The 10,661-nt window shown below is 28.3% G+C and overlaps 1 protein-coding gene across 6 annotated transcripts in view; it reads left to right on the top strand.

Moving 5' to 3' along the window:
• The first annotated feature begins 243 nt into the window (after positions 1-243).
• LOC111688226 (maternal effect protein staufen) overlaps positions 244-10,661 on the top strand; it is a 261,139-nt gene continuing 250,721 nt past the window's right edge. For 2 of the 6 annotated variants that reach the window (XM_046955421.1, XM_046955424.1), the window contains exon 1: positions 279-531. In XM_046955421.1, the coding sequence (XP_046811377.1) occupies positions 508-531 (24 nt within the window). In that variant the 5' untranslated portion in view covers positions 279-507. Of the gene's footprint in view, positions 627-10,661 lie in introns of all 6 variants that reach the window. The other 4 variants (XM_046955425.1, XM_046955422.1, XM_046955423.1 and 1 more) reach the window with 3 other exon arrangements.

Genomic DNA, 10,661 nt, shown 5'->3' with positions numbered 1-10,661 from the left:
AAAGCTAAGGACTGTCTAGAGAATTTAACAAATTAATTTATTAATTTTGCATACAAAATATGTTATTAAATTTGATTTCTTTGCATATTATAACTAAATTCGAATACTTATGAGAGACACTGTATATTTTTCTTAGCACAAAATGAATTTGTTTAGTAATTTGATTTTGTTTTATTTATTTACGTATTTACAGAAACTCACCACACAGCAATAATAAACAGCTGTTAGGGTGTGCTGTTTTATCAAAAGGTTGTTTTATTAACATGTAGAGTAGATTTTTTATAAACAGCAAAAAGTTAAAAAACCGCTTCATATTCTTGAATTACTGCTGAAAATCAAAAGTGTTTTGTTTCTCATCAAACGACTGCGTGTGAGTTTTTTTTACTAACAGTCTAAAAAATTACTGTTTATGGAAATTCCAAAAATCGATGTTCTAAAGTTAATTTTATAGAACCCTTATTATTGTGGGATAGTTAAAACTGGGATAATAAATAAGTCGAATATGACATGAAGTACATGAATAAAGTTTGTGTATGTTTATTAAATTAAATGTTAATGTATTTATACAAAAGTAAATTTAGCGACGAGAATAACTTACAGTTCTCAATAAAATTTTCGTTTCCAAGGTGAGATTTATGTTAGTGATAAAATTAAAAATATATTAAGATTTTATGCTTTGGAATCCAGAAGGATGTGAATGCTTTTAAACTTATTACAACTCGATTTAATTTTTGGTTCGTAATTTATAAATATCGTATCCTCATTGTGTAAAACTGTGAAGTTATTTGCGTTTAACTATTTCACACCGGTGACCCAAGATTTTTTAAAATTTTTCTTAATTTAGAGCGTTATTTTGAGTTCACGGCAGCCCATTTATTGTTTAATAAAACTGAGGATAGGTATTTATGTAAAATTTTGATGGGGGCTTTTCATTGGGGCTAGGGTCAAAAGGGACCCTATAATTATAAAGTTCATCAGGGTTATTAAGGCTAGTATAGAACTTGCGGCTTTTGCTTAGGTGAAATAATGGACCGAGGTTAACTATTTTCAAGCTCTACTGGGGGGTTCAGTTGTATGAAGACCAGGTGAAATAATGAACCAATGATAACCATTTTCAATAGACTTCGTCTACAGTACAATAGATGATCACGAGCCAAATTTCATTGAATTATTTCCAAAATTACGACCTGTAGTTTGATTAAAAAGTTTACAAGCCCTAATCTGGGGAACAGTAGTATGGGGCCTGGTGAAATAGTGGACCGATTTGAACCATTTTTAATAGGGTTCGTCCCTGAGGCAATAGAATATCATGTACAAAATTTCATTCAATTATCCTCAAAATTGCGACATGTAGTTCGATTACATGGACGGACGGACAGCTAAATTGACTCAAAAAATGATTCTGAGCCGATTGATATACTTTAAGGTGTAGGACCAATATTATTGTGCGTTACAAACATCAGCGCAAACCCAATATACCCCTCCCACTAAAGTGGTGTAGGGTATAATTTATTGTTTAGAATTTGATGTCTTTTGAAAATACTTTTTCCATTTTTCATACGTCAAAATAAAGTGTCACTTTATTTTAGCTTTGTTCCAGAACTTTTCTGGCTAATGAGAATTAATTATTTTTCTCTTCATACGTATAAAAAGTACGGGAACAGAAAAAACAAAATTTCTCTTTCAATAAATTTGTATTGATGTTTATTCATATAAATTTCTATTGAAATTAAAATAAAATTGAAAAACTACAATCACACATACTTATTTATAAAAAAATAAATCAAAAATATCAAACATTTTTTGTTTTTAATGTATTTTTTTAAACAAATAATTTATTGGACAATTTTTTTTCTATTTGCCAGGAAAAAATGTTCTGGCTAAAACCTGCAAGTTCTTGCAAAGAGAAAATAATTTTAATTGCTCAAATTTGTTCTCTTTTACAATTTCTAAGTATTTTATAATTGATAAAAATATGAACTTAAAAGACCACGTAGAATACATATGCAAAAAGATTGGGAAAAAATTGAGAGACAATGTCTGTTTGTTACGCTTTCACGGACAAACTACTAAAGCGATTTACATAAAATTTAGAACACTAATAGTTCTATTATAAAGTGGAGCAATGTGCTATATAAAGTAATGATTTGACGTCTCGATTCTTCTTATTCCTTCATAATTGTCATTTCCATTCGAGACTTACAGAAAGCTACTGAACCGATTTACATGAAATTTGGTGTACCATTAGGTCTGACCTCAGATCTGGATTGGACGCCATGCCCCTTTTTACATCAACATTTCGTAAAAAAATTATTAAACCAAATTTACATTCAGGCATACAAAAAACAACTGATCGGATTTTCATAAAAACTATTATAATGAATGTTGTGGAATGAACAGTACGAAACATTACCTCTTCAAAACGTATAATATATATATATAATGTGTAACCTCAGAAGTTAAAGAAGACTCTATATTATATTGATTGGATGCTACGCATATTTTTATGTTCACTTTTAGAATACCACCTATAACACCAAACTTCTAGGCTAAATATACAAAATATGAACCGATTTTCAAGAAATTTGGCAACATACAGCGTATTTTTGGAATCAACTTTTTGATCTGGATTTTATGCTTCATGAAATTTACTAATTTCAGGAATGTTGCGATCTTAATGAAATGCAATGACTTTTTTTCGTCTACTTTTTGTTACATTTATAATGCTAAAGATCATGATATATACTTCTTATATTATATGAGAATTATTATTTAATTAAATTTTTAATCAAAAATTTATTTTTATTTGAAAACTCTATAATGTTTAACTAACTTTACGATTACGTAAAAAAAATTTGTAATTAATTTAATTTATTATCAAAAATCGATTTTCATCTAAAGCGTAAAATCGGTTGTAGATCCGTATATAATACTCCCATCATTTATATTTTTCACCGGAAAACTATCCTTATTTCAAAACCTGCTTTATATCCTCAAAAAATAACTATTTGAAAACAGAATCGGATGTAGTTTACTATGATCGAGAAAATAGCATATGAAAATTTTTTATCAGTATAATTTCTCGAAAAAAGTTTCTTAAATTTGTCTACAAATTAGTCAAAATTTCCTAATTTAAGCTCATTATCAATTTGTAAATTTTTAAAGGACTTTTTTGTCCAGAAACTGACTTTAAGTATTAAAAAAATGCGGATAAATATAATAACTATTTTATTGTTATAAGCTAAAATTTTAAATTTATTTAAAAAAGTATAGTCATTATAGATAGAAAAATATTCTTTTTAATTTTCAATGAAACCCGGGCAACGCCGGGTACACGCAGCTAGTTCTAATATAAAACATTTGTCTCCTTATGCCAACCTGATTAACCATCTGACAATAAAGGCGATTTGAAATTTTTGTTTAAAATAATGAACCATATTTATAATTTTTTTCTTTTGTGTACAAATTTTAAGTAAAACAAGTATGAAATTATAGTCGAGCGTGACCGATCATGTGATACCCTACACCAGTTATGAATATTTAATGTGATTTATTCTTGGTTTACTTTAAGGTGGGTACAGGACGAATATTTTTATGTTATAATATAGGAAAAACTAGTAGTTTTTGAGTTTATTTGGTTTTTGATTGAAATACTACTAAAATTTCTTTGATTTTCCATTAAAATTAAAAACTACTAAACTAAACTACTATGTTAACAAAAATATTTATTTTTTATTAATGTTATTGAAAAAATAAATTCCTGTGAAGTGGAAAGTAAAAAAGTGCATATTATCGTGAAAAAATTAATTATGTTAATGTGTTGGTAAGCAAATGACAAGGAAAATTTGGTTTTTGAAAAACCGACTAGTTTTTGTTTTGTTTTTTTGAGCTATTAAACATAAAAATTTAACAAATTTAATAATATAAAAACCTTCAACCAAAGAATATAAAGAAATTGGAGCATGTCAGTTGGTACCTAAAGGAGTTGTCATTCGGTACCTAACTCTAAGAATGTATTAGTAAAATTTTTGTATAAGTATTGTAGCTCAAACCACTTTCACCACTTATTCCAAATCTACATAGTTGCATAAAAACGTACTAAAAAAATTTAGGAAAAATATAAAACATTTAAATTTTTTCCCTCACAGATTTTTTAATCTTTTTATTGCACAATTGGTCTGTAAACATTTAATAAATAATTTTTAAATTTGTTTATTCTCATGTTTGCAAAACATCATGATTATTTTATATTTATTACCCATTTTCAAGATTAATACTTTGACCAAAGTATACCAAGTAGTCCGACTCTCATATACAGGAAATTACTCTCTTACATCTACGAGTGTCGTGTGAATTCGACTCTCTTGTGAGAAATTTAAACTTGTCAAAATCCTCAAATGTTTAACTTACTTTTTTGGCCACTTTTAAGAATTGTACGCGAAATTACGGTTGTGCACAAAAAATCTGTAATTTTTTTAAATAATTTTACCTCACTTTTAATACAAAATTTTGTTAAATTTTTATAAACTGGAAAAAATATTTTTTTTTCTAATTATTGACATTTCATTTTTGTTGTTGAATTTTAATTTTCAAAGAGTTTAAATTTTTGGTATTGAAAGTTCGAACAAATTTAAAATTGTAATTATTTTATAAAACTCTGTGTGTTTGGAATGCACCAATACATATTCATTTTTGTTACTAACACATATTTAGAGTTATGTACTTTTTCACTAACACATGCTTAGAGTTAGGTACTGCTGTCAAAGAGTCGGACTACTTGTTATACTTTGACTTCGACTTCGAACGAAGGTCTTGCTTAAAATATAAAATTAAATTTATTGAAAAAAAAATTGTTAATTTTTTAAAGAAAAGAACAATTTTTTTAAATGGATTTGCAATTTAAACAATTGGATGGAGGGCTTCCTCCATTAAAAATACCACCAGATAGGAAATATCCTGTTATGAATGGAAGTAATTTAACAACGAGTTCATATTTAAATTTGCCAATAAATCAGGAAGCTAGTACTAGCCAATATCAAACACAAGAAATGGTAAACGATGGTAAAAATAAAAACATTTCACGATCGTTATCAACATCTTCAATGGAAGATAGAGATGAAAACCTCGAAAAAGATCTTGAAGAATTCATCAAGATTACCGGAAAAAAAGAAAACTAAAGTCTCCTATTCAACTAGATCTTTCAGAATTTGAAACTTATAATACTAATAAGGTTAATAACAACAACCGTTTTAAAATTCTCGGCGAAATTGAAATTGATACCACGAGTAATAATGACATTCAAAGGACACAAAATGAGAAAAAGTCAAGAAAACCAAATTATGGAAGTTATTTTCCTCCAATTTTTATTTATAACTTAAAAATAAAAACATAAAAATAAAAACATTTTTAAATCATTAATAAATCAAGATACAAAAGCAAATTATATATTCGTGATCCAAATGTACATCAAGAAATGATGGCGTTATTAAAATAAAAACTTATTGATTCTTACTCCTTCACTCTCAAAGCGCTTAAGAAAAAAATATTGTACTAAGTACCAAGTCTGATTGTTTAAAGCTTCTTAAGGAAATTGAATCTGTATATGGTAAATAGAACTATGGATATTTAAATTTATAACGTTCGTTCACTCGTTAGTTATAGTAGAAGAATAGATTTAATTAATACTTTGAAATAAGATTGATGTTGCCTTTTTACAGGAAACACATCTTAGTTCAATACAAACAATTAGTTTGGAAAATTATTCAATTATTAGAGACAATAGCTCCATTGGTGTTGCTATTATTTTGAAAGAAAATTATTCTTTCCGTAGAATATCTATAGATAATGTATCTTTTCCGAATATATTTGTTCAAATTTTTATGGTTATAGACGGTATATCAAAAGTGTTATTTTTAGGTTCTATATATATACCATGCAATTCTGATTATAATTTAATTTATAACGGATTATCTAATATTAGAAACTTTTCTTTAAAATATGATGGTATAAATTTAGTGGGCGATCTTAATGCAAAACATGCAATACATTGAATAACTGCAATGGTATTGTCTAATACAGGGTTTGTATTGCTTGCTTGAAATTAGCAAAAGCACCTAAATTTTTGCTTTGCTTAAAGTTTTTAGCAGTTGTACCCAAAGCAAAAGCAAACAGCAAAGTCGAAGAAACAGAAACAAACTCATTAGCTGTAGTGGTACAGTGAAATGTTTTCTGCTAACGCAGTCAGTTACATCAATTAATTTAAAACGATCACTACTGCTTGCAGCGTTTCAGTTCTTGTGGTTTCTCTTGTGCTTTTCTGTACTTATTTGCTGCGCTCTTTTACTTTGTAAAGACCTGCTTAATGTTTTTATAATGTATAGAAATTAACTGTGTGTTTGCACCATTCTCTCTGAAATGTTGTACATATGTATGTACATCAGTCACGAGCAAAACTGAATTTCTAATGCACGCGTGCATAGGCCAAGAAATTCTGCTGACGCTTTATTGACACCCTACACTATAAGCTTGTGTGTATTAGTGTGTCTGTGTTTTACTAAAATGACCACTTGTTTGTTGCTTTGTTACGATCTCAGAGATCAAAATCAAATCAGTTGCTGTTTAGCTTTTGTAGAAGCAAGATCACGTTGCGGATTTTTTTATGCTTATGATTTTTTCTCTTTTATTACACCTAGCAAAATGTTTGATATAAATTGGGAAAATGATTTCTTGATGCGTCGTATGATATAAAATTATATGTAGAAAAGCTTTATTTTTTTGAAAAGGCATTATGAAACTTGCCATGGACTCTTAAATGACCTTAGGGGACATGACAGAAAAGTAAAGTTGTTGCAATTAAAAGCAGAGTTTTTCTTAAAATTTATAATTAATGAAACAACAGCAAATAATTGCAACAATCTTCCTTTAAATAGCCAAAAAAATCATTGCCTCATAAAAAGGCATCTTATGTAGTTGCTTTATCGTTAGCAAAACAATGTCGCCCATTTGAGGATGGCATTTTTTTCTTAAATTTAACTACAGATATTTTGAGTTGTTTTGGAGAAAAATGCCATGAAACTATGAAACTCTGCCAGGATATACCATTATCTCGTCGTACTATAACAAGAAGAACGGAAGATATAAGCAAATTTATTAAAATGTCAGCAAAAGAAAGATTAATTAATTGCAAATATTTTTCGATTTCTCTAGATGAGAGTACGGATATCAATAATATTTTCCAGTTAATTATTTGTATTAAAACAGTTAATGCAAATTTAGAGTGCTTCGATGAAATGTTTGAAGTGGTTTCACTTCATGGTCATGTAACAGGACAAGTTCTGTATGATGCATTAGATGTTAATGTTTTTGCATTTGCTGACAAAAATAAATTAGCCTCAATATGTTCGGATGGAGCAAAGGTAATGAGAGGCAAAAATAAAGGACTTTTGGGCATTTTAAACAAAAATGGAATAAATTGCCCAGCATTCCATTGTGTCATACACCAACAAGCTCTTTTCTCCAAAGAGTTGGGTATGAAAAATACAATGGATGTTGTTGTAAAAATAATAAATAAATAAAAGGGGGCACAATTCTCTGACACACAGAAAATTTAAAGATTTTCTAGAAAACCTTAATTCGGATTATGGAGATTTACTTTTATATACCGAAGTCCGTTGGCTAAGTCGAGGCAAAAGTTTGAAAAGACTTAAAATTTATAAAAAAAAAAAACAATAGAAATACATGATAATCCCCTTAGATGTGAAATAGAAGAGCAAGATGCTTTTCTTCACGAAGAATTGCATAAAATGCGTAATGATTTTGAAGTTCCTATGGAATCTGGGGAAAATTTTGGAAAAAGATAGATGATACAAAATATTTCAATTTAAAAAACGAAATATATAAGCTATATTCCATGTTTGGCACCACATATAACTGTGAGGTGGCATTCTCAAGTATAAAACTGATTTTAAGTAAATTGCGGAATAGGTTAACCGATCAACACATTGGTGACTTATTGCGTATTAAGGAATATAAAAAAAAACATTGATTCGGATAGATTAGTTGAACTTTAAATTAAGTTCAGTTAATATCTCGGTAATATCCCTTAAAAGTTCGAAATCGAATAGAAAGTCGTGATTTTCTTAATGATATTTCAGTAGTTTTATTTAATACTACTTTTTAAAAATACTACTACTTTTCTTAAATGACAAACTCTTTCCCTTTATTCCATTTTTGTTTAAAATGCCCAAAAGTTCATGAGTTTTTCTCGTCGTAAAAAGTATTTGCAATAGAAAACAAATTTCAAAACTTTTCTCAGTGTACCACCATTTTGTTATAACGTGCAGTCATCTCTCTGCTGCTTAACGCACACAAATATACACATGGTGGTATGTGTTTGCCCATGACTGATGTACATACATACATATGTATACATATAAGTATATTGTGTTTGGATTTCTCATTTTTTTGGCAAATTTTTTTAATGTGTTTTGATAAATAACCGTTTTAGATTGTTGTTTGTTTCTTTTATGCCAGATTTTTTGAAGATGCTAGTGCATTTAAATCATAGGCGGCCAAACATGCCCTTGCGGGCAATGTGTTATTCTCACTTATACACATGCTATACGAATTTTCTCAGCAAAAGCACTCAGTAAACACAAAACAAAAACAATTCAATTTAGTTGCATGCCAGCATTCAACAAGAAAGGTCTGTAACGCTTTATGAAATGATACACGGTGAATATTTTCAAAAACCGTTACAAGTAAACATTTTTATGAATGCTTTTGTTATTACTATACTTAAATATAATAAAACAAGCCAATATGTGGAATATTGAATGGGAAAAGAATTTTTTGTTTTTTTTTTTAATATATTTAAGGATGCTGAATGCCTTGTATGCAAACAAAAATTAAAAAAGATTACTGCATACACACTTAAGCGACACTATGATAGTTACCATACGAATCTTCATGCAGTAGTTGGAATTGATAGAAGTCAATTAATTTCAAAATTTAAAAAAAATTGGAAATTAAAAACATGGAAATATTGAATAATTATAATTACAAGGACACAAATTTTTTACCAAATAGCCAAGCAAAGGCAACTTACGCTGTTGCTTTGGCATTGGCGAAAAAAGGTCGACCTTTTGAGGACATACCTACATACATACAAACATACATACATACATACATACATACATACATACATACATACATACATACATACATATACTTTCCTTTAGTTATAAATCTATAATAAAATAATCATATTATTTGCTTTATAAAAAAATACCACACATAAATACAAGCATACTATTTTTTCAGTGCAAAGCACACATATTTTCATTTTTGCACTCTTTTTTATTTTCACTACAACATATGCATTTCAAATATTCTCTTTCTGGCCGCCTATGATGTACATACATACATATGTATACATATAAGTATATTGTGTTTGGATCTCATTTTTTTGGCAAATTTTTTTAATGTGTCTTGTGTTTTGATAAATAACCGTTTTAGATTGTTGTTTGTTTCTTTTATGCCAGATTTTTTGAAGATGCTAGTGCATTTAAATTAACATGCGGTTATTTAGGAGTAACCAAGGCGAATTAATATAAGGTGGCGTTCCGGAACGACCCGAGTCATACTCGGACAAAGATTGTTAACCCAGCGACAACTGTAGCAACCGAAAGTTTTTTCCCCAGGAAAGATCTATCGACCACAGTCGAGCTGTTACAACAACAACAATATAAGGTGGTGTTATTCAATCAGCTGTTAATTTTTTTCTTAACTCGCCTGGTTTTCCTAGCTGTCAAAGTTTGTTATTGTTAACATTTTATATTTAAAAATGTCCGTTAAACAATGAAAAACTTCGTTAATATTTTGAATTATTTATGTAAAAAATCTGAAAACATCAAGCATCTCGTAAAAAATATCATTTTATTCAAATAATGGCATAATTAGTATGTATACAAATATGTTATTTAAGAAAAATATGTTTTCTTTTAAATGTTAACATATTACACAATATTGTTTTATATTTTATATTAAAATTATGTAGATAACGTGATTAACTAAACAAATTCTCTTTCGGAACACTTAATATTAAGAAACGTATATGAAGTATTTTCCCGGCTGGCGGCAACTGACTTATACATTATGGCTTAATTTTGAAATCTATTAAATGTTAACAAATTAAACAATATTGTTTTATATATAGTATATATATTATATACACTATGTAGATAAAGAGATTAACTAAAAAAAGTCTGTTCCGGAACGCTTTCTGTAACAAAACCCATATGAGGTATTTACTCGTCCAGCGGCTGCTACATTATGGCCAAATATTGAAAATTACTCCGCCGGAGTAGAATTATCCATTCGCAACAAATATTCATTCATGAATATGTACTTTTTTATGTTTATTTCTGATCATTTTCCCATAAATTTTCAGATAAAATTTTTAAATTTTGAATTTATTTTAAAACAACCTTGTGAATTTACCTCCTTTAGAAACATTAATTGGAAGTCTTTTAAAGATGAAATTTTCCACCATTGGTTACTAATTTATCAAATTCGTATATTGATAATTTTGTTGAAGAATTCTCTTCATCTATAGGACAAGTTACAAATAATCATTCTGAGAAAATAGAATTGTAGAATAA

Source organism: Lucilia cuprina, chromosome 6 (assembly GCF_022045245.1).
Source record: "Lucilia cuprina isolate Lc7/37 chromosome 6, ASM2204524v1, whole genome shotgun sequence".
Taxonomy (NCBI): Eukaryota; Metazoa; Arthropoda; class Insecta; order Diptera; family Calliphoridae; genus Lucilia; species Lucilia cuprina.
Note: the sequence above shows the minus strand (reverse complement) of the source record. Positions and strands in the feature narration are given on the sequence as shown.